Source organism: Mytilus trossulus, chromosome 1 (genome assembly GCF_036588685.1).
Source record: "Mytilus trossulus isolate FHL-02 chromosome 1, PNRI_Mtr1.1.1.hap1, whole genome shotgun sequence".
NCBI lineage: Eukaryota > Metazoa > Mollusca > Bivalvia > Mytilida > Mytilidae > Mytilus > Mytilus trossulus.
In genome coordinates this window covers 17,293,224-17,319,097 of record NC_086373.1, presented here as the reverse complement: position 1 = coordinate 17,319,097, position 25,874 = coordinate 17,293,224, and the positions used below count along the sequence as shown (strand labels likewise).

The window sequence follows — 25,874 nt, the reverse complement described above, 5'->3', positions numbered from 1 at the left end:
AAACGTTCAAAGTATAAATGACCAAAGTCTACTAGTGTCAAAGATCACTAGAATGGCAGGAAGTACATTGTCTTATAGGATCTCATAAATCAGCTGTGATGCACTTGAAAATTATATTTTCCAAACAAAACATGAGTTGTCGTCAATGCAGCCTCGGAGATTTAGAGACAATCTGAAACCTGGTGAGAGGTCAAGCATATCTTCACTTTTGCGAGACAAATCAATTCTTATTAAGAAAGCTGATAAAAGCAACAATGTTGTTGTTCTTGATAAGAATATTTACTTATCTGAAGCTTATCGGCAATTACAATCGCATCACTACACAAGTCTTGACGGTTTTGACTTCAAGGTTCTCAGAAATAATATCAATGATTATGTCACAAGAATGCACATTCACAATGAAATTGACGAAATTTCATTCAAATACATGATAAATGGCAATCAGAAAAATTACGGACCGGGACAAATGCATATATTACCGAAAATACATAAAATAAATTTTGTAGATTATGACAATGTCATGAGTATAGGATTTAATATTGATTTAATAGTTCCTCCAGGGAGACCTATCATTTCCCAGATTGGTACGATCACTGAATACATAGGTCGTTATGTTGATTATTTTCTTGTGCCAATAGTTAAGAAACACCATACGTTCATCAGAGATTCATCTGATTTTATACAAAAAATAGAAACAATCAAACCATTAGACAATTGCCTATTATGTAGTTTTGACATAAGTCAGATGTTTACCAACTGTCCAATTGAAGAAATTCTTTTAGCAGTAAGAGCAGCATATGATGCATTTGATAAATCGCATTACACTATAAAATATCCTTCTACAGATGATTTGGTTTCCCTCTTGGGATATGTTCTGCAAAATAATATCTTTGAATTTAATGATCGATTATATCAACAATGTCTAGGTTCTGCAATTGGGGCCTGCTGTGCACCAGAATGTTGTAATATTTTATTATATCAAATAATGAAAGAAATTATTTCGTCATTTCCTTACAAGACAAACATATTTTATTATGCCAGATACATGGATGATGGAATAATAATACACCACGGTAAAAGACATGAACTTGAAGAATTTTTTAAATTGGCTAATAGCCATCACAAATTTCTCAAATTCACATATGACATTTCAGAATCTAACACAACATTTCTAGACGTTCATTTATTCAAGGGCAGAAGATTTCTAGCAGATAATATATTAGACATGAAAACCCACTTCAAACCTACGAATTCTTTTCTATATTTGCACAGAAACAGCTCTCATAAGGAGCACGTGTTTAAAGCATTTATCCGGGGAGAAGTAATTCGTTACAGAAGATCAACAAACAATGATAATGACCTTAGAGAAATTCTCTTAAAGTTCAAACATAATTTGATAAATAGGGGTTACGCTGACACTGAAATCATGTCTAGCTTCAATGAGGCCTTAACCAAAGATAGAAAACATTTGTTTTCAACTAAGGAAGGGAAACGTAAAAAGGAAGTTCCTCTTGTAATGGCTACTAAATATAATCCTTGCATAAGCAAATTACGAAAACACCTTTTAAAACATTTGCATCTCATAAGAGATAATGTGGTTTGCAATGAAGTATTCACAAAAACACCGATAATTGCTTATAAAAGGCACAGAAATTTATCAGATATTCTGACATCGACTAAGGTAAAGAAATCATGATTTTTTTAAATATATAGGACAATCCCTGATGATGGCGGACCTATAAAACAATATTTTATTTATCATAAAAAAATACCGCCGAAACGCTATATTAGTGTAGGATTGATTGCAAACATATAAAATTTATAAATAGCATACATAGTACAAACTTAATAATTTCTTATCAGAAGGAATCTATAAACATAATTATAGATTATGTGATATAATTATTGCAGGACATTAGTGAAACCAATATATTTCGATATGGTTCCCAACATGAACCATGCAATGCTCTATGAAAACAATGATAGTAATTGTGTGAAGATGAAGAGGGAAGCCGTGGATGTTGGGTTTCGCTTTATCTTAATTGTCTTCTCTCAATCGATTGATTGCTTTCGAACAGCGATATACTACTGTTGCCTATATCAAACATCTTGTCTTCTTCAGATGAGGGTGATGACGACGACGACAGTTTGAAAAGAAGAAATAAAGGCGATGAAGGTATATATATATGTATTGAAACTAAAAAATATTTAAAACTACTGTCATACAAGTGTGTGCTTTAGTTAGCTTTAAAGCCATTTTTTTACTCACTTTTTTTCTGAAATGCCTGTTTAAGTAAAAAATATGACAATTGTTTTCCTTTTGTTACGTTAGTTGTTTAAGTCCAAGGTTCGATTTTATCAGTTTTATCAGTCTTTTTTTTCCCGTCGCTTTCTGTATATTCAGAAGCACAAAATATTTGTATGATACTTCTATTTGTGATGTTGAGATAATTAGTTACCACTTTTAAACAAAATATGTTTAAATCTTTAAATTGTAGAAAAATCAAAGTGGGAATCAGTATTAGAGATGGGAGCGGACGGAAAACTTCGACTAAAGAAAAAAATGATAGACCTTAAAGACTTTGATGATGAAACATTGCGAAGACTTGGAATTGATCCTACACTTACTGCTAAAGAAATTGCAAGGAAATTGAAAGTAAGCTTACTAGAAGACTACTTATGAATTTGTTTGTTAGCTTATCATTAAAAAAGGTATTAGAGGACTAAAGTATGCTATTGTCATTTCGGGGCCTTTTATAGCTGATTATGCGGTGCGGTTACCTATAGTTGTTTATTTCGGTGTCATTTTTGGTCTCATTGGAAATCATACCACATCTTGTTTTTTATATTTAATGCGAACATATATTTTACAGGCTCTGTTTGGCAATGATATACGAATCAAAGAGGGGAGCTTCTTTATTGGAACAAAACATGCTGATGACTTTGGAGATATGGATGATGACGAACTTGCTAAGCAAGATGACTTAGATGTATCTACATGTAAGATTACTTTATCATACACATTTTTTTTCGAATCCCTTCCTTATTACCATAACTTTGTATCTCAGATGTCAAAATGATTTTAAATGAATTACAATTTCGAGATTTATCGTCAAATTTGTTGATCAAAATGCAAATCAAGAAAATATCGGAAAGAGAGGTTATAAGTACAAAAGAGACATTCAAACTCACAAGTCAAAAATAAATTTACTGCACCATGGCAAACAAATGCAAAACTTTCAAATAAAGAAAATAACAGTATAGGAAACATGACTGAACCCTACCAAAAAGCTGATTCGGTTACCTACATTAAAAAACATGAGATTATCTGTATGGCATTCCATGAACTTATTTTAACTGGACAATTTTGAATTCATATTTCCTTTTGTTTTTCAGTAAATGGTCAAAGAAGAATAAATATACTGATGAAGCGTGGAGGGTCTGCATTACGACGCCATATGCTGAGAATAATAGCCGAATGTCGACTTCATGAAAGTGCATATAAATCTGCAAGTATTGATGAACAAGGTATTAACAGATAACAATTTGGAATAGAATATTTTAACATGATTGACAATACAGTCATTGTTATGCAATTTTTAACACTTCTATATGGATCATCTCTTAATTAGTTTTAATATAAGAAACTCTGTTGACATTCAAATACTTATCTAAATCTACACATTCAAATACTTATCTAAATCTACACATTCAATGAAACTAAATTACATCTTGCATTCACTATTACATTTGCAATGCATGAAATAAACTACCACAAAAGAATTTATCAGTAGAAAGGGATTAATGAATAACCTAAACTTCAAGCCAAGATGGATACAGCCGATGGATCCAAGTAACTGATTACACCGTGTAATAACTATAAAAAGGAAGGTTAATTACCTGCTTTAAAGTAGATACAATCACTTTTTGACCAGTAGATATTCTAGGGCAGAATTGTCTGTTTGTTCCGAAGAAATTTGATGGTTTAAGCTTTGTTATGCATCCTTGTTAAATAGGTTTAGAATCTCTAGACCAGTTTTGGATATAAAAAAAAAGTTGAACAATATGGTAAGCTTTTGTTGTTTACTTTAGGATCTATAGATTTCCTAGCGCACTACCGACTTGTTGATCCAAAGAAAGTTGATGGATATGCTAAAGCTTTTGTTGTTGAAGACACCGACTTTGATACATTTATTGATTATAATGTAAGTATCGAAAATAAATTATTTTAACGCGTTCTAAAAAAAATGACCTCCTCTTCTGTCATTATTTTACATTTCAGGTTTTTTTTAAAGCGGAAGAACGATTAAATGTATTTAAATCTTTTCAATAATGTAATAATAGAGTCGTCACAGAAGAAATATTTTGTTTTCACATCCTTGTCAATATAATAGAATTAGATGAGACTGTCATACAAGTGAAAGGTTAAGCTAGCTATAAAACCAGGTTTATTTCACAATTTCTACATAAGAAATTGCGTTAAATAACAGTTGTTATCCATTCGTTTAATGTGTTTGTGCTTTTGATTTTCTCATTTGATTAGGGACTTTCCGTTTTAAAATTTCCTCGTAGTCAATAACATTAACGGTACCAATTTTCTGGCACCAAATGCGCATTTCTACAATACATGTCTCTTCAGTGTTGCTCGTAGCCAAATTATTTGAAATCCAAAGGTTATATAAGCGATGAAGAGCTTTAATCCAAAAGGTCCATAAAATATTGCCAAATACGTGAAAGGAATCAGAGCTTTACATGAGGGAGATACATTCCTAAATTTATAATAATTTCTAACATTTTGTAAAAGCAAATTTAGCAAGATAAGTATGATTGTTATTTTATTTTAACACAATTGCAGGATGAGTCAGACATTTGAGTTTAAAACAAATGGAATCGGAAAAAATATTCGAAACAGGAAAGATGCCAAAAGAAAAGAAACGAAAAGACACACATTTAAAACTGTATAATGAGCCAAACGATCCCTACGAAAACACAGGGAGTGAACTATCGCTTCCCTTCCTCTCTTGAACTATGTACAGCATGACTTATTGTCAGTGATCTACTTAGTTTCATATTACTTAGATTCCTGTCGAATACGTAGGCAGTTACATAGAGACCAAAGTCAAATACTTTAATCGCTTCAAACCTTCAAAACCAAGAAAATATTTTATGAATGAAAAATAAAATCTGCATTGATTCATTTTGAAGCGGCGGTGAATGTAGCTTGAATGATGAGTATATTTCTATGTTCAACTGTATCGGTTGTCGCATTATAACTATATACATATTTTCAGAACACGAAATCTGCACTTGATGGCATTGAATCAATTCAACACATGACGACTAAACAAATGGAATACGTCTTTCGGGTTAGTTTCTGTGTGTCCTTTTAAGTGTTTCTTTTAAACATATATTTTTAATAAACTTTCAAATTTTCAAACTGAATTGGAAATAATGAAACATTTTAAAATTTTAGTTATTTTTAAGAAAGAGCAGGCTTTGCGATTATATACATTTCGAGTATGGTAATGAAAGTAAGATTCGAATTCAAAACCAATCAAAAAACTTAATTAAAAAAATATTTTATACTTCATAACTGAGTTGACTTCATAAATAACGGAGTGTACAATAATTGTTTGTATCAGTTCAAAGATTAGAGTGTCTTTGATAAATTATTTAATGCATCTGCAAGTCTGTATAGAATATGAATTTTTGCTTGCGACAGTTTTATTGAATATTCCCATAACGACATGCAGTGTCATTACGCATTAACAGTACATTAGACAAAAGAAAATTATTATCTTTAAGCTAAGGATGAATAATTACCTGAACAAGCGCGGGATCATACTATTAAAAGAAGGACTAAAGAGGAGTTACTTCTGATTAAAAAAGGTCGGATATTCTACAAACTTTATAAATAATTCATGGAGAATGATCCATTGTCCAAAACAAAAGTTTTATTGTATATATCTGAAAAACGTTTTTTTATATTTAATCAAATGATTGATTGATTGGATTGGTTTACGAAATAATAATGTAATGTGTTTTATATCTCTCGCTAGGTTTTGAATATTGATGAAGCCACTCGTGTTACATTTAGAATGTTTGCAGTACTCACAGCTTTATGCGAACGAGTGTCAACAATGGAGTAAGTTATAGCACTCATTTTCTGCTAAAGGACACATTATAGACACATGTATAAGTCAATTAAATATTTCTAGAAATGTTCTATTATAGAAATGATTTTAGCTTCTTTCAACCATTTTGAAAATCAAGTTGTTGATTGAAAGAATGGGGTAGTGTTTAAAAAATCAATTATGCTCAAATATGATAAAAGCCAAAATCAAAACACAAATGTTTTACTGGTGTTGACTCTGTTGAATAGCTGATAATTGATATGTTTAGGTTTCAAAAGAGGGACGAAAGATACCAAAGGGACTGTCAAAAATGGTGCTCGATACAAGTTCTTTCTTTTTAAACAGAATTGCTATATTGAAGCACATTTAAAGGTTGACCAATGACAACAAAAAAAGGCAACAGTAGTATACCGCTGTTCAAAACTCATAAATCCATGGACAAAAAACAAAATCGGGGTAACAAATCAAAACCAAGGGAAACGCATTAAATATAAGAGGAGAACAACGACACAACACCGAAACGCAACACACACAGAAACGGACCAAGCATCAGACAAAACACCACGAGAATAACAAATATAACATTAAAACCAAATACATGAATTTGGGATAGACAAGAACCGTGCCACGTCCTATCTCAATATCTCAAAAATAAGAGAAAACAACATATACCACAGCTTTATTGACCAAAAATATAACAGTACATAAATTCTTTTCCATCTTTCTGTTTGGTGTTCAAATAATATTAAATGCAACATAACGTTGTCTTTTTTTATATACATTTCTTGGTTATTTAATATTGTGAAATTTATGCAAATAATCATCTTTTCCAGTCTTAAACTTGATTTGGTGTTTTTTTTCAGCGACTTAAGCCGCCAATTACTAGAAATATGTAACCTCCTTGACATAGAACGGAAGTTAGATTTATATAAAGCTATGTTCTACACTAATGTACCCACGTATCGGGACAGTAATTATGTAACGGAAGAGTCTTTGAAGATTGAGTTGATGGCCGGTGGGCTTAACTGGTCACAACAGGAGTATGTTATGGAGAAAATGGAACCTAACACTTTTGGCGAGGTAATGCATGCATGTTTTCCTTTATCACCAGGTCAGGATACTTTCATTTTTTTTCAAAACAAAGTCCACCACCTCCCTCCACGAAAAGTAAAGTGTCGTCTTCTTACGACTTGTGTTTCTCGATTGTTTTTCTTTATGTACTTACTATGTGTATAAATTATTTGCGTATTGACTGGTTAACGTTTCATGTTAAGAATGGTTGAATTGAGATCAATGATATATATGTATATTAAAGATTTGAACAATACATGTATCCAAAACATAAATTATAAAAATTAGTAAGGCGTTGTTTAACTTGAAAACACAATTTTATTCGCTGGAAGATTATGATATCTAATTGAGAGATGATGCGTATCCCTGTGTAAATGTCAACTTTTAAGACACGTAAAGCACAAACCCGGGGTATTTCTATAAACAGAAGATGTGAAAAGGTAATCATTTATTGTGATCAACCGATATTTTAGAAATCTTCTCTGAAACTACAAGGCAAAATATTTTGAAACTTTACAGAATGAATAATTGGAAAACACCTACAAACAAGGTTCATTTATTGATGATCTGATTGTATACGTAGTGGTATTGATAGCTTATTTTCCATTTTCATCGAATTAGAGATCAATTATTCATCGTTTTCCTTGAATTTTCACAAATATCATCCAAATTTTGAAGAAGTATAAATGTATGAAAGTTTCAATGTTTTCATTTACAGTTTACTTCAAATTAACAAATATCAAGCTATGTTTTATCTTGTTTGTATTGTAGATCTCGTTTTTGGACTACATGTGTTATATACCTCTGTTTCTGTCCATGCACGATAATATTTGCGACAATCCTTTGGACATGTCAAATCAGAAATACCAGCTGCCTCCTCGTCGGAGACCTCCATCTGTTCAGAGGGATATGAATCCTTTATCACAGCCACTTAGTAAACAGTCTGCATTTTTACTCAGGAAACAAGCTGTTGATTTCGAGGAAGGAACGGCAAATCCTGATCATTATACAAAGGAATACGTGCAACGGGTCAATAAATATGCACAGTAAGTATTCATTATAGGTTTGGTTTTATATATGACATATAACGAATATACGGAAAAGTGTATTTCAAATAAAAAGAATATGAAGGACAGTAGTAGATTTATCACAAGTCAGACATTCACAAATTCCAAATTTTAAAGAAATGCAAAATTATCCAGGAATTATTTGAGATGGAGCTTAAATTTGGCGAAAACATATTTAGCCAAGAGCCTTGATTTAATGCTTTTTATTTGTAAGTGTATGAATTGTTTTGTTCATCAGGCCGTTTGTTTTCTCTTTTAAATTGGTTGACGTTGTTATATTTGGGCATGTTATAGCTTCCTGTGCGTAATGGGTTTTTCTCGCTTCTAATGTCTCGTCATGTGGTCTCTGGTGAATAGTCATCAAACCATATCTCCTTATTTTATATACTATAGTAAAACTTAATTACTGTTATATTACTGTTATAGTAACTAGTATCTATTCTTAAATAAGTACAGTTTATTTTTCATCTGATATATTTCAATCTTTATATGATTAGAGTTGGAAAATTACTTTATTTCATTTTAAGCTTAACTTGTAAAAAACATGGGATTTGCCATCGCAAATTGGCTTTTCATAGCGCCTCATATATAGCACTACTATGTTTGAAACTCAATGTTAATTCTTACCTTCAGCGTAATTTGTACAAGAGTGTCCCTCGGCAAAAAGACATAAATAATTCACTCCTCTCTGAATTCCGCCTAAACGAGAAATTTGTCAAAGGAATATCCAAAATCTTCTTTAAGAGAGATAAATAGTTCATAAAAAAACCATATGGTGTGTGAAAAACATCATTAAAGACTTCACTAAAGGCGTGTATATTTCCAAAAATCATGCATTTTATCTTTTTAATTTATTTACAGATTACCAGATATACCTCACATTTTGCAACGACAAGCATCAAATGTTTCGACCACGTCAGAGTACATAAGTGGGAGTTCTTTTTATAGAGAGAAGAGTCGGGTGTATTGAACGATATTCAGAGATGATCCGTTTCTTGAACGTGATACACTTATGCTGTGTAGTAATAAGAAGTTCTTTTCAGTATGATTTCTCGATTTGTATTCTTAGATTATAATAGAGAACAAAATGAGTAACATATTACTGCTGTATGAAATGTTGGTTTTTCAAACCAACCAGTATTGATTATATACTTCGATCTATAGTGAGACAATGTGAATGTTCCATGGGGTGATTGCTTTTGAAATCAAGTAATTAAGTTTGCTAAATTTGCAAAAGCAATGTGCATTGCAAGTTGAAACAATCTGTCACAATAGTTATATTTTGTTTCGGCACTTTTACTTAAAGTTTTATTTTTAAGTTCAGCGCTATAAGGGTTCCGCTTGGAGTTTTTTCCGGCAAATTATGATAAAGAATGGAATGCCATTCAAATTAAATGATGTTATGTTCTGTATAGTATGAGAAAAAGAGCACTTATAATTTCAAAATTGAACTAGGCTTTTGTAATAACAGCTTTTTCACAAGGTGGGAATAACATGAAAAATGTGTACAAAAGTTTTCTTTCATTTCAAAACTCATCAATATATCAGGTTCCTATTTTGGTACGCTATAAACGCGTTTCGTCTACCCAAGACTCGTAGCAATAACTCGTGTGTAAGAAAGTGAAAAATAATGTTTTCAAATTGAATATGTTCGATCATGGTCTCATTTCGAAAGCATATAAAAGATAGCATTATCAACAACTGTTCATATCTTTAGGTTGTAGTATTATTACCATATAACTTATCGTCCAAAATACCGGTAGTATTTGTTATATTTTCCGAAAATTCCTAGATTTGATTGAAAATTATCCATAATGGTAACCTATTAGGATTATGTCAGAACACCAATGATATGTTTCTCAAACACATGAACAATTGAGAATGGAAACTGGGAATGAGTCCGTTTATAATAAGCAGAATATATTAAAAATGATAGTAAAAATGTATATTATATAAGCTGTATTGCTTCTGATTAAGTATATTATATTGACTATCATGTCATATATTCGTTATTGTTTTATCATTTTCATCACGAAATTCTTTAATTAAATATATTCTTTACTCCCGAACTGTCTGTAATGATGCGGTTATTTTTTGAATTTTGCATTTCAAGTGCTAGAGTGAGAAAAAGTATTTCTTCGCTCAATGTATGATGTGACTGTAATAAGATTTAAAATGTATGAGTAGTATTGTCTGTGGCTTATGCGTGAATTCATCGGTTCATAATTATTTTAAAATGTTGTGTGATATATCATTCCTGATCCTTTTTATTTCGTAACAAAATTATGATATAGTGAATAATATTTACACTGCATGATGTAACTGTAATTAGATTTGAAGTATAAATGTTAAATATTTTTGTAATCATTGTAACATGTTGGTTGATGTCATTTCTGATTTGATTTTATTGTTGAACTAATTAATGATATAATACTTTTTGAATATATTGATTTTGCAAGAGGGTTTACCATTTACTTCTTAATGTTAATGAAATGTTGAATGCATTATGGTGTAAGTTCTTAGAATAAAGAGTGATAAAATTACTTGATGCTTTATTTTCATGAGATATAACACTAAATAAAAATTTAGCTAAGTATGTGTTGCGTTTATAAAGTTGTCGTTGTACAAAGCACTAATATAAACTGTTTTTGAACATGATATCCAACTAGTGCCAAGATCGGAACTGAAAACATAACCTTGACCATTATTGGAAAGTCCATACAGAATTGTGTTGTCATAATCAAGTCCAAGTATTACGGACACCAATGGAGATAGTACTGGAATATATGAAAAAAATATATAGTAAAAAAAATGCATTCAAAATGAAAATTTATTACAAGTGAATTTAAACTGGCCGATTGTACAATTTTAAACTAGAGCATACAGTATTTACATTACATTTGTCGGTTTTTTGCAAAAGTGTATCAATTGATTTTGATTATTCTTAGGAATTTGTTTTTTCTATTCTTCGAAAAAATCGTCAATAACATCATTTAATAATTAACGTAAAAGTAATGATCAAATGCTGTTAAAGATATCTTCAAACAAAAAGAATTTTGTTTTATTTATTCACATCCGTCGTTTAACGCATGTTGATATATACGATTTTTTGTGCAGTTTGATTCGAATATTAGTATATTTTTAATATAATGGCATTTACCAGTAATGTCAATATTTCTACAAAATTGATATTATATGTTTTAATTGTCAATTTGGAGTACCTAATGTATATACGTTACTGGTTCTATTCTACCATATACTATTTGTTCTATAAAGTTACCTTTTTCAGTTCCAGAAGAAAATCTTGCCATACATGAGGCAAACACTCTTCGTGGTCTGAAATGAAAGCAGACTATTGTTTTCGTTTTATAAAAACAAAATGCGTTATAAAAAGCGATATCAAGCTTAGGATTTTTCGAGCAAAACTTGGTATCAATTGGTTTAAACCTTAACCAGAATATTTTTTCATTATTTTGTAAAACAGAATATTTGTTTGGTCAGTTGCGATTATTTCTTTTCTTCCGTTTGAAATCAGAATGATTTTTTCTTTAAAAAAAACATAATCCTCTCCCCCTTTAAGATAAATGAGTGTTTTAGTATCTATTAAACCTCTTTTCTCACTTAGGCTATTGTAGCGTTCTTGGTCAAAAACATAAACCTCATTTTTTTTTTTAAATTTCATTCCTACCTTAGTTTTGTTCTATCATCGCAATGATATGTAGTTCCATTCATGTCCTGCAGTGTTGATAATTGATAGTATCCTAAAACAGATTATAATTCTTACAAGTCTTTAAAGATACCACATCAGCCATGTATCAATCATAATAGGTCAATTCGTTGTCCTAGTTGTTCATTTAGACAAAACATCAGTCTAAGTCAGATAGCTATCTTTTCTTTGGACTTTACATGGTTCATCAGTGAAAATTTCTGAACTTTTAAAGTACAGTGAGACCTGTATTTAGAGACCACTCAAGGAAGAGTATACAAAACGGGAGAAAATATCAATGTTAAAACTATTTTTGAATCGCTTATGATTTGAAAAGAGGCGAACGACAAAATAAATTGTTAATCAAACCAAAAATATTTAAAATGCACAATTATAATGAGTACATGCATTGTTACGGTTGCTTTATTATTTTTTTCTAATTAGGATATTTGTTAAAACAGGTATAAATCAGGTAAAAGAATCGATAATTAAACAAAGAATTTGACAGTTTTTAAAAACCATTTAAATGATTTACATTATTTTCTAAGCAATAATCATCATCATATTCAAATTACCTTTTATGGTTTCTGCACACCGATCCAGAGAGTCACACGGTACACAATTGTAGGGATTTTGTTTTCCACATTGACAAGCATTTTCGCTACAACAAGCACATGTTTTATCATCATTGTCTCCAGGACAAGAACACTTCATTCCTGTAATTAACTCTGTACTCTTATCTGAAAAAAAGTAAAACATTATCAAAATACAAGCTTTATAATTTTAACGCCAGACATTCCCGTCTACAAAAGAATCATCATGTTATGTAATATGTGGCAACTATTATTTGCATACAGGTTTATACTTTAATAGAATAAAACAAAATATCATATGAGATAAAATAGACTTTATAAAATACAAATATCCGATAAGAACTTCAATAGTAAGAAGTTCAATTAAAACGATTTACACTAGCAATATTTCAATTTTCATGTAAATATCTGTCAGCGTTAATCCTTTTTTGTTTGACAACTTGACAACACGGGTGAAACGTATGCAGTTTCATCTAGATGACCTGTGGTATTGACATCAGAATGGGTTGTGTTTCTAAAGACATCGATATCAGTATAATCAGTGAAAAGCTAAATCACAAAAATACCAAACGCCGAGGAAATTCAACGGAAAGTCCCTAATCAAATGAAAATCAAAACCTCAATCACACCAAACGGAAGGATAACAACTGTCATATTCCTGACTTCGTTTTCTTATGTAGAAACGGTGAGTTAAATCTTTTTTTTATATGCAGTCAAACCTCTCTAGTGTAGGCAAGTCGCATAAATTATAAAATGTTAGAGTCTTTATGTTATTAAAGTTGTTTGTTTGTCTCTCTCTTTTCATTTTAACCCTTTTAGTGTTCTCGTCTTTTCAGAGGTTAGAGATCTAATTTGAGATTTGTCCAAACGACAATGTTTTGCCTCGTTATTCCAACTCTCTCTCTCTTTTGCTGTGCCATTGCTTACAATGTAGTTCTTCTCTTATATTATTCGATTTCTTGCAACGGAAAGGAAACAAGATAACTGTTCTTATGTCCTTATTTAAAATGCTAAATGTTGGAAACTATTTGAGATGGCCTACCTTTATCGTAATGAGCCATCCCCTCACCTACTATCCTACATATAACAAATGGTATAACCTAATTGATATCGAGGTATCGATTTTCTTAAGCTTTCCGCTTTGACTTATGGTTTTTTATTGTCCCCTTAAAATATTCCCTTGAAAAATATTTACCTTTGATATTGTCAATCATCAATTCAAAGTACTGCAGAGAAACGCTAAAGACTTCCTCCGTTCTCCATCCAGAATACAATACTTCATACGTAATACCTGTGTTGTCTGAGTTAAGGTACAGTCCTCTCTTTGTATCCATAGTAACATTGAAAATTATACGTGATGAATGTGGAAATGATATTCTAGGTAGCTAAAATTTTAAACAAAAATAATTTTCCATAGTCTCTCTGCTTTGTAATATCAACAGTGTAAACATATTGCAAAATCGTTATGTATATAAACTCATATATTTATTGGATTAAAAAAGTACGAAACATACAAGAAATTCAAAAACTGGGATACAGAAACAAGAGCAGTACTCCTATACACATCTATTTCCATTTAACGTGGCTCGGTACTTATACATCCTGTCAATGTGTTTGTATTATCTTTTATTTTTCGCTGGTGTGTTTTGTATATGCGACTTTTTGTGTTTGTTGGTTCTTATAAAAGAGGGACGAAAGATACCAACGGGACAGTCAAGCTCATAAATCTTAAAACAAACTGACAACGCCATGGCTAAAAATGAAGAAAACAAACAGACAAACAATATTACATATGACACAACATAGAAAACTAAAGAATAAACAACATGAACCCCACAAAAAACTAGGGGTGATCTATATAACGTGACTCTGTAGTTTAAAATATTCTGTCAATATGTTATTATCCTATTATTTGTCATTATGTTATATTTCTATTATAAGTTATAAAATACGTGGAACAACAAACGTCAAAATAATTTAATTACGTAGTGGAATGAACAATTTATGGATTCTTATAAATTCTTTAGAACTTTTGGACTATTTTAAAAACGGACTATTTCTAAAACTAATTAGGTCTTTCCACTTTTCTGTGGAAAGACCTATTGGTCCGAGAACACAATTAATTCGTAGTGCATTTCTTTTAGAACATAAATGAAAATAAAAAAAATCCCACCTGCGCTTTCTCAAAGAAACTTTTACAGTGTGTTGTACTACTTTTGGGACAAATTATATCAAATTTATAGAAAACTTCATCGCCTCTAACTCAAAATATGGACAATTTTATGTTTAGGGCGTCTTGAAATCTTTTGACAGCTTCCAAAGTGCTCATTTTCAACCTTTTTCAGCTGGACCAAATCACTACTTTCCTTTAAAATTCTGGACCCAAATTTTTTTACAGTGTAATTTCATCCCCCTTCTTGCAATTTGAGGCATTGAACATGGAAAAATAAATTTGGAAGGGGTATAAAAATTAATGGCAAGTAACCCACTGTCAACACTAGGGACTATATTTGTGAACAACGAAAATCAAGGGACGACAATGGTGGTCTCGGACCTAATAGGGTAGAAAGAGTTGACAAATCTTGAAAAAACTTGGTATGAACAAAGCTTAATGAATTATAAGACTGCTTACAAAGTTTCATGACAATAGGATGTATATTATAGACATTAAGTTAAGTTCTATACTCATCTTTGCGTGTAAAATTTTGACGTTAAAATTGAAAAATTTCAACTATCAACATTTGGGGCTTTAAAAATTAAAATATTGCAAAAAAGTACTTTTTAAATGCCTTAATATATAACTTATCATGTACTAAAAGCAATAGAGTACTCATTTGATTTATCAGACTTGGCATAATTATTCAAAAGTCAAATTTATATGAGCCTGCGCCTAAAAATTTAGGTTTTTCAATGAAGGGGGGCCTTACATGAAGATGTAATATTTTCCAGCAATTTTAAATTTGTGAAGCTTTTTGGTTATAAATAATCCTTACATATGTATTGAAAGTACTTTAAATGGAAATAAAAGTTACAAATAACATATCATATTAGTTTAAAAGGGTCTTAGGCCAAGTAAGACTGGAAAAAATTTAGGGTCAATTTAGGCCGTGCCACATATTTACATTAAAAAATGCATATTGAGGCTATAAGAAATAAAAAATTGTGTCTTTTTTATCATTTCTATACTCATGTGACATGATACAACAAATCTCAGCACAAAAAGACTCTTGCAATAAATTTTTCTTACAAGCAGTATGGGCTGATACAAAGATTTTTGCCTTTTTAGGGAAAAACTTGCATGCAATTTATTCCCAACAGGCTTATATTTAAACCACTTGCTATCCTACAGAAGAAAAGACATATATTATGTGAAATTGAACAGGTACAATAGACATTGTAAAGTGCATTTGATACAAATTTAGTGAGGTCTTTAATATGGACATCAAATTTTATGTACCAAGCTCCCCACTATTGACTTCATCCAAACAAGGCGTTAGACAAGGGTCATTTATACAACACATTTTGCACATTTTGTCTGAGATAAACTTCTTTTCTGTAGATTCAGAGTTCATAAATAAGTAAAAGAAGCAGATAAAGGCAAAGAAACACAAATATTGACACAGGAAAACCTGTCAGATAGAAAGTCAGGATGCCATTTATGCATCAATATTGAAAAAGTTATAAAATGCCTATTTTGACCATAAAATGCCAAATTTGGTCATTTTTGCAGAAATTCTATAAAATAAAAGTTTGAAACCTTTAGTTTCATGCTATTTGACAAGTTGACACCATCAAATCATTTAGGGAAGTTGCCAGAGTACAAATTCTATATTTACAGATTTCACCTCTTAGGGTAGAAAGAGTTGACAAATCTTGAAAAAACTTGGTATGAACAAAGCTTAATGAATTATAAGACTGCTTACAAAGTTTCATGACAATAGGATGTATATTATAGACATTAAGTTAAGTTCTATACTCATCTTTGCGTGTAAAATTTTGACGTTAAAATTGAAAAATTTCAACTATCAACATTTGGGGCTTTAAAAATTAAAATATTGCAAAAAAGTACTTTTTAAATGCCTTAATATATAACTTATCATGTACTAAAAGCAATAGAGTACTCATTTGATTTATCAGACTTGGCATAATTATTCAAAAGTCAAATTTATATGAGCCTGCGCCTAAAAATTTAGGTTTTTCAATGAAGGGGGGCCTTACATGAAGATGTAATATTTTCCAGCAATTTTAAATTTGTGAAGCTTTTTGGTTATAAATAATCCTTACATATGTATTGAAAGTACTTTAAATGGAAATAAAAGTTACAAATAACATATCATATTAGTTTAAAAGGGTCTTAGGCCAAGTAAGACTGGAAAAAATTTAGGGTCAATTTAGGCCGTGCCACATATTTACATTAAAAAATGCATATTGAGGCTATAAGAAATAAAAAATTGTGTCTTTTTTATCATTTCTATACTCATGTGACATGATACAACAAATCTCAGCACAAAAAGACTCTTGCAATAAATTTTTCTTACAAGCAGTATGGGCTGATACAAAGATTTTTGCCTTTTTAGGGAAAAACTTGCATGCAATTTATTCCCAACAGGCTTATATTTAAACCACTTGCTATCCTACAGAAGAAAAGACATATATTATGTGAAATTGAACAGGTACAATAGACATTGTAAAGTGCATTTGATACAAATTTAGTGAGGTCTTTAATATGGACATCAAATTTTATGTACCAAGCTCCCCACTATTGACTTCATCCAAACAAGGCGTTAGACAAGGGTCATTTATACAACACATTTTGCACATTTTGTCTGAGATAAACTTCTTTTCTGTAGATTCAGAGTTCATAAATAAGTAAAAGAAGCAGATAAAGGCAAAGAAACACAAATATTGACACAGGAAAACCTGTCAGATAGAAAGTCAGGATGCCATTTATGCATCAATATTGAAAAAGTTATAAAATGCCTATTTTGACCATAAAATGCCAAATTTGGTCATTTTTGCAGAAATTCTATAAAATAAAAGTTTGAAACCTTTAGTTTCATGCTATTTGACAAGTTGACACCATCAAATCATTTAGGGAAGTTGCCAGAGTACAAATTCTATATTTACAGATTTCACCTCTTAGGTCCGAGAACACAATTAATTCGTAGTGCATTTCTTTTAGAACATAAATGAAAATAAAAAAAATCCCACCTGCGCTTTCTCAAAGAAACTTTTACAGTGTGTTGTACTACTTTTGGGACAAATTATATCAAATTTATAGAAAACTTCATCGCCTCTAACTCAAAATATGGACAATTTTATGTTTAGGGCGTCTTGAAATCTTTTGACAGCTTCCAAAGTGCTCATTTTCAACCTTTTTCAGCTGGACCAAATCACTACTTTCCTTTAAAATTCTGGACCCAAATTTTTTTACAGTGTAATTTCATCCCCCTTCTTGCAATTTGAGGCATTGAACATGGAAAAATAAATTTGGAAGGGGTATAAAAATTAATGGCAAGTAACCCACTGTCAACACTAGGGACTATATTTGTGAACAACGAAAATCAAGGGACGACAATGGTGGTCTCGGACCTAATAGGGTAGAAAGAGTTGACAAATCTTGAAAAAACTTGGTATGAACAAAGCTTAATGAATTATAAGACTGCTTACAAAGTTTCATGACAATAGGATGTATATTATAGACATTAAGTTAAGTTCTATACTCATCTTTGCGTGTAAAATTTTGACGTTAAAATTGAAAAATTTCAACTATCAACATTTGGGGCTTTAAAAATTAAAATATTGCAAAAAAGTACTTTTTAAATGCCTTAATATATAACTTATCATGTACTAAAAGCAATAGAGTACTCATTTGATTTATCAGACTTGGCATAATTATTCAAAAGTCAAATTTATATGAGCCTGCGCCTAAAAATTTAGGTTTTTCAATGAAGGGGGGCCTTACATGAAGATGTAATATTTTCCAGCAATTTTAAATTTGTGAAGCTTTTTGGTTATAAATAATCCTTACATATGTATTGAAAGTACTTTAAATGGAAATAAAAGTTACAAATAACATATCATATTAGTTTAAAAGGGTCTTAGGCCAAGTAAGACTGGAAAAAATTTAGGGTCAATTTAGGCCGTGCCACATATTTACATTAAAAAATGCATATTGAGGCTATAAGAAATAAAAAATTGTGTCTTTTTTATCATTTCTATACTCATGTGACATGATACAACAAATCTCAGCACAAAAAGACTCTTGCAATAAATTTTTCTTACAAGCAGTATGGGCTGATACAAAGATTTTTGCCTTTTTAGGGAAAAACTTGCATGCAATTTATTCCCAACAGGCTTATATTTAAACCACTTGCTATCCTACAGAAGAAAAGACATATATTATGTGAAATTGAACAGGTACAATAGACATTGTAAAGTGCATTTGATACAAATTTAGTGAGGTCTTTAATATGGACATCAAATTTTATGTACCAAGCTCCCCACTATTGACTTCATCCAAACAAGGCGTTAGACAAGGGTCATTTATACAACACATTTTGCACATTTTGTCTGAGATAAACTTCTTTTCTGTAGATTCAGAGTTCATAAATAAGTAAAAGAAGCAGATAAAGGCAAAGAAACACAAATATTGACACAGGAAAACCTGTCAGATAGAAAGTCAGGATGCCATTTATGCATCAATATTGAAAAAGTTATAAAATGCCTATTTTGACCATAAAATGCCAAATTTGGTCATTTTTGCAGAAATTCTATAAAATAAAAGTTTGAAACCTTTAGTTTCATGCTATTTGACAAGTTGACACCATCAAATCATTTAGGGAAGTTGCCAGAGTACAAATTCTATATTTACAGATTTCACCTCTTAGGGTAGAAAGAGTTGACAAATCTTGAAAAAACTTGGTATGAACAAAGCTTAATGAATTATAAGACTGCTTACAAAGTTTCATGACAATAGGATGTATATTATAGACATTAAGTTAAGTTCTATACTCATCTTTGCGTGTAAAATTTTGACGTTAAAATTGAAAAATTTCAACTATCAACATTTGGGGCTTTAAAAATTAAAATATTGCAAAAAAGTACTTTTTAAATGCCTTAATATATAACTTATCATGTACTAAAAGCAATAGAGTACTCATTTGATTTATCAGACTTGGCATAATTATTCAAAAGTCAAATTTATATGAGCCTGCGCCTAAAAATTTAGGTTTTTCAATGAAGGGGGGCCTTACATGAAGATGTAATATTTTCCAGCAATTTTAAATTTGTGAAGCTTTTTGGTTATAAATAATCCTTACATATGTATTGAAAGTACTTTAAATGGAAATAAAAGTTACAAATAACATATCATATTAGTTTAAAAGGGTCTTAGGCCAAGTAAGACTGGAAAAAATTTAGGGTCAATTTAGGCCGTGCCACATATTTACATTAAAAAATGCATATTGAGGCTATAAGAAATAAAAAATTGTGTCTTTTTTATCATTTCTATACTCATGTGACATGATACAACAAATCTCAGCACAAAAAGACTCTTGCAATAAATTTTTCTTACAAGCAGTATGGGCTGATACAAAGATTTTTGCCTTTTTAGGGAAAAACTTGCATGCAATTTATTCCCAACAGGCTTATATTTAAACCACTTGCTATCCTACAGAAGAAAAGACATATATTATGTGAAATTGAACAGGTACAATAGACATTGTAAAGTGCATTTGATACAAATTTAGTGAGGTCTTTAATATGGACATCAAATTTTATGTACCAAGCTCCCCACTATTGACTTCATCCAAACAAGGCGTTAGACAAGGGTCATTTATACAACACATTTTGCACATTTTGTCTGAGATAAACTTCTTTTCTGTAGATTCAGAGTTCATAAATAAGTAAAAGAAGCAGATAAAGGCAAAGAAACACAAATATTGACACAGGAAAACCTGTCAGATAGAAAGTCAGGATGCCATTTATGCATCAATATTGAAAAAGTTATAAAATGCCTATTTTGACCATAAAATGCCAAATTTGGTCATTTTTGCAGAAATTCTATAAAATAAAAGTTTGAAACCTTTAGTTTCATGCTATTTGACAAGTTGACACCATCAAATCATTTAGGGAAGTTGCCAGAGTACAAATTCTATATTTACAGATTTCACCTCTTAGGTCCGAGAACACAATTAATTCGTAGTGCATTTCTTTTAGAACATAAATGAAAATAAAAAAAATCCCACCTGCGCTTTCTCAAAGAAACTTTTACAGTGTGTTGTACTACTTTTGGGACAAATTATATCAAATTTATAGAAAACTTCATCGCCTCTAACTCAAAATATGGACAATTTTATGTTTAGGGCGTCTTGAAATCTTTTGACAGCTTCCAAAGTGCTCATTTTCAACCTTTTTCAGCTGGACCAAATCACTACTTTCCTTTAAAATTCTGGACCCAAATTTTTTTACAGTGTAATTTCATCCCCCTTCTTGCAATTTGAGGCATTGAACATGGAAAAATAAATTTGGAAGGGGTATAAAAATTAATGGCAAGTAACCCACTGTCAACACTAGGGACTATATTTGTGAACAACGAAAATCAAGGGACGACAATGGTGGTCTCGGACCTAATAGGGTAGAAAGAGTTGACAAATCTTGAAAAAACTTGGTATGAACAAAGCTTAATGAATTATAAGACTGCTTACAAAGTTTCATGACAATAGGATGTATATTATAGACATTAAGTTAAGTTCTATACTCATCTTTGCGTGTAAAATTTTGACGTTAAAATTGAAAAATTTCAACTATCAACATTTGGGGCTTTAAAAATTAAAATATTGCAAAAAAGTACTTTTTAAATGCCTTAATATATAACTTATCATGTACTAAAAGCAATAGAGTACTCATTTGATTTATCAGACTTGGCATAATTATTCAAAAGTCAAATTTATATGAGCCTGCGCCTAAAAATTTAGGTTTTTCAATGAAGGGGGGCCTTACATGAAGATGTAATATTTTCCAGCAATTTTAAATTTGTGAAGCTTTTTGGTTATAAATAATCCTTACATATGTATTGAAAGTACTTTAAATGGAAATAAAAGTTACAAATAACATATCATATTAGTTTAAAAGGGTCTTAGGCCAAGTAAGACTGGAAAAAATTTAGGGTCAATTTAGGCCGTGCCACATATTTACATTAAAAAATGCATATTGAGGCTATAAGAAATAAAAAATTGTGTCTTTTTTATCATTTCTATACTCATGTGACATGATACAACAAATCTCAGCACAAAAAGACTCTTGCAATAAATTTTTCTTACAAGCAGTATGGGCTGATACAAAGATTTTTGCCTTTTTAGGGAAAAACTTGCATGCAATTTATTCCCAACAGGCTTATATTTAAACCACTTGCTATCCTACAGAAGAAAAGACATATATTATGTGAAATTGAACAGGTACAATAGACATTGTAAAGTGCATTTGATACAAATTTAGTGAGGTCTTTAATATGGACATCAAATTTTATGTACCAAGCTCCCCACTATTGACTTCATCCAAACAAGGCGTTAGACAAGGGTCATTTATACAACACATTTTGCACATTTTGTCTGAGATAAACTTCTTTTCTGTAGATTCAGAGTTCATAAATAAGTAAAAGAAGCAGATAAAGGCAAAGAAACACAAATATTGACACAGGAAAACCTGTCAGATAGAAAGTCAGGATGCCATTTATGCATCAATATTGAAAAAGTTATAAAATGCCTATTTTGACCATAAAATGCCAAATTTGGTCATTTTTGCAGAAATTCTATAAAATAAAAGTTTGAAACCTTTAGTTTCATGCTATTTGACAAGTTGACACCATCAAATCATTTAGGGAAGTTGCCAGAGTACAAATTCTATATTTACAGATTTCACCTCTTAGGGTAGAAAGAGTTGACAAATCTTGAAAAAACTTGGTATGAACAAAGCTTAATGAATTATAAGACTGCTTACAAAGTTTCATGACAATAGGATGTATATTATAGACATTAAGTTAAGTTCTATACTCATCTTTGCGTGTAAAATTTTGACGTTAAAATTGAAAAATTTCAACTATCAACATTTGGGGCTTTAAAAATTAAAATATTGCAAAAAAGTACTTTTTAAATGCCTTAATATATAACTTATCATGTACTAAAAGCAATAGAGTACTCATTTGATTTATCAGACTTGGCATAATTATTCAAAAGTCAAATTTATATGAGCCTGCGCCTAAAAATTTAGGTTTTTCAATGAAGGGGGGCCTTACATGAAGATGTAATATTTTCCAGCAATTTTAAATTTGTGAAGCTTTTTGGTTATAAATAATCCTTACATATGTATTGAAAGTACTTTAAATGGAAATAAAAGTTACAAATAACATATCATATTAGTTTAAAAGGGTCTTAGGCCAAGTAAGACTGGAAAAAATTTAGGGTCAATTTAGGCCGTGCCACATATTTACATTAAAAAATGCATATTGAGGCTATAAGAAATAAAAAATTGTGTCTTTTTTATCATTTCTATACTCATGTGACATGATACAACAAATCTCAGCACAAAAAGACTCTTGCAATAAATTTTTCTTACAAGCAGTATGGGCTGATACAAAGATTTTTGCCTTTTTAGGGAAAAACTTGCATGCAATTTATTCCCAACAGGCTTATATTTAAACCACTTGCTATCCTACAGAAGAAAAGACATATATTATGTGAAATTGAACAGGTACAATAGACATTGTAAAGTGCATTTGATACAAATTTAGTGAGGTCTTTAATATGGACATCAAATTTTATGTACCAAGCTCCCCACTATTGACTTCATCCAAACAAGGCGTTAGACAAGGGTCATTTATACAACACATTTTGCACATTTTGTCTGAGATAAACTTCTTTTCTGTAGATTCAGAGTTCATAAATAAGTAAAAGAAGCAGATAAAGGCAAAGAAACACAAATATTGACACAGGAAAACCTGTCAGATAGAAAGTCAGGATGCCATTTATGCATCAATATTGAAAAAGTTATAAAATGCCTATTTTGACCATAAAATGCCAAATTTGGTCATTTTTGCAGAAATTCTATAAAATAAAAGTTTGAAACCTTTAGTTTCATGCTATTTGACAAGTTGACACCATCAAATCATTTAGGGAAGTTGCCAGAGTACAAATTCTATATTTACAGATTTCACCTCTTAGGTCCGAGAACACAATTAATTCGTAGTGCATTTCTTTTAGAACATAAATGAAAATAAAAAAAATCCCACCTGCGCTTTCTCAAAGAAACTTTTACAGTGTGTTGTACTACTTTTGGGACAAATTATATCAAATTTATAGAAAACTTCATCGCCTCTAACTCAAAATATGGACAATTTTATGTTTAGGGCGTCTTGAAATCTTTTGACAGCTTCCAAAGTGCTCATTTTCAACCTTTTTCAGCTGGACCAAATCACTACTTTCCTTTAAAATTCTGGACCCAAATTTTTTTACAGTGTAATTTCATCCCCCTTCTTGCAATTTGAGGCATTGAACATGGAAAAATAAATTTGGAAGGGGTATAAAAATTAATGGCAAGTAACCCACTGTCAACACTAGGGACTATATTTGTGAACAACGAAAATCAAGGGACGACAATGGTGGTCTCGGACCTAATAGGGTAGAAAGAGTTGACAAATCTTGAAAAAACTTGGTATGAACAAAGCTTAATGAATTATAAGACTGCTTACAAAGTTTCATGACAATAGGATGTATATTATAGACATTAAGTTAAGTTCTATACTCATCTTTGCGTGTAAAATTTTGACGTTAAAATTGAAAAATTTCAACTATCAACATTTGGGGCTTTAAAAATTAAAATATTGCAAAAAAGTACTTTTTAAATGCCTTAATATATAACTTATCATGTACTAAAAGCAATAGAGTACTCATTTGATTTATCAGACTTGGCATAATTATTCAAAAGTCAAATTTATATGAGCCTGCGCCTAAAAATTTAGGTTTTTCAATGAAGGGGGGCCTTACATGAAGATGTAATATTTTCCAGCAATTTTAAATTTGTGAAGCTTTTTGGTTATAAATAATCCTTACATATGTATTGAAAGTACTTTAAATGGAAATAAAAGTTACAAATAACATATCATATTAGTTTAAAAGGGTCTTAGGCCAAGTAAGACTGGAAAAAATTTAGGGTCAATTTAGGCCGTGCCACATATTTACATTAAAAAATGCATATTGAGGCTATAAGAAATAAAAAATTGTGTCTTTTTTATCATTTCTATACTCATGTGACATGATACAACAAATCTCAGCACAAAAAGACTCTTGCAATAAATTTTTCTTACAAGCAGTATGGGCTGATACAAAGATTTTTGCCTTTTTAGGGAAAAACTTGCATGCAATTTATTCCCAACAGGCTTATATTTAAACCACTTGCTATCCTACAGAAGAAAAGACATATATTATGTGAAATTGAACAGGTACAATAGACATTGTAAAGTGCATTTGATACAAATTTAGTGAGGTCTTTAATATGGACATCAAATTTTATGTACCAAGCTCCCCACTATTGACTTCATCCAAACAAGGCGTTAGACAAGGGTCATTTATACAACACATTTTGCACATTTTGTCTGAGATAAACTTCTTTTCTGTAGATTCAGAGTTCATAAATAAGTAAAAGAAGCAGATAAAGGCAAAGAAACACAAATATTGACACAGGAAAACCTGTCAGATAGAAAGTCAGGATGCCATTTATGCATCAATATTGAAAAAGTTATAAAATGCCTATTTTGACCATAAAATGCCAAATTTGGTCATTTTTGCAGAAATTCTATAAAATAAAAGTTTGAAACCTTTAGTTTCATGCTATTTGACAAGTTGACACCATCAAATCATTTAGGGAAGTTGCCAGAGTACAAATTCTATATTTACAGATTTCACCTCTTAGGTCCGAGAACACAATTAATTCGTAGTGCATTTCTTTTAGAACATAAATGAAAATAAAAAAAATCCCACCTGCGCTTTCTCAAAGAAACTTTTACAGTGTGTTGTACTACTTTTGGGACAAATTATATCAAATTTATAGAAAACTTCATCGCCTCTAACTCAAAATATGGACAATTTTATGTTTAGGGCGTCTTGAAATCTTTTGACAGCTTCCAAAGTGCTCATTTTCAACCTTTTTCAGCTGGACCAAATCACTACTTTCCTTTAAAATTCTGGACCCAAATTTTTTTACAGTGTAATTTCATCCCCCTTCTTGCAATTTGAGGCATTGAACATGG

The 25,874-nt window shown here is 30.8% G+C and overlaps 1 protein-coding gene and 1 pseudogene across 1 annotated transcript in view; one reads left to right on the top strand and one right to left on the bottom strand.

Moving 5' to 3' along the window:
* Positions 1–9,604, top strand: part of LOC134717334 (transcriptional regulator ATRX-like) — a 63,374-nt pseudogene extending 53,770 nt beyond the window's left edge.
* Positions 9,605–10,740: 1,136 nt separating this feature from the next.
* LOC134706821 (uncharacterized) overlaps positions 10,741–25,874 on the bottom strand; it is a 28,008-nt gene continuing 12,874 nt past the window's right edge. The window contains exons 7-11 of the mRNA XM_063566125.1: positions 13,767–13,956; positions 12,554–12,718; positions 11,961–12,033; positions 11,553–11,608; positions 10,741–11,049 (exon numbers count right to left, since the gene is read on the bottom strand). Of these exons, the coding sequence (XP_063422195.1) occupies positions 10,862–11,049; positions 11,553–11,608; positions 11,961–12,033; positions 12,554–12,718; positions 13,767–13,956 (672 nt within the window). The 3' untranslated portion in view covers positions 10,741–10,861. The remainder of the gene's footprint in view (positions 11,050–11,552; positions 11,609–11,960; positions 12,034–12,553; positions 12,719–13,766; positions 13,957–25,874) is intronic.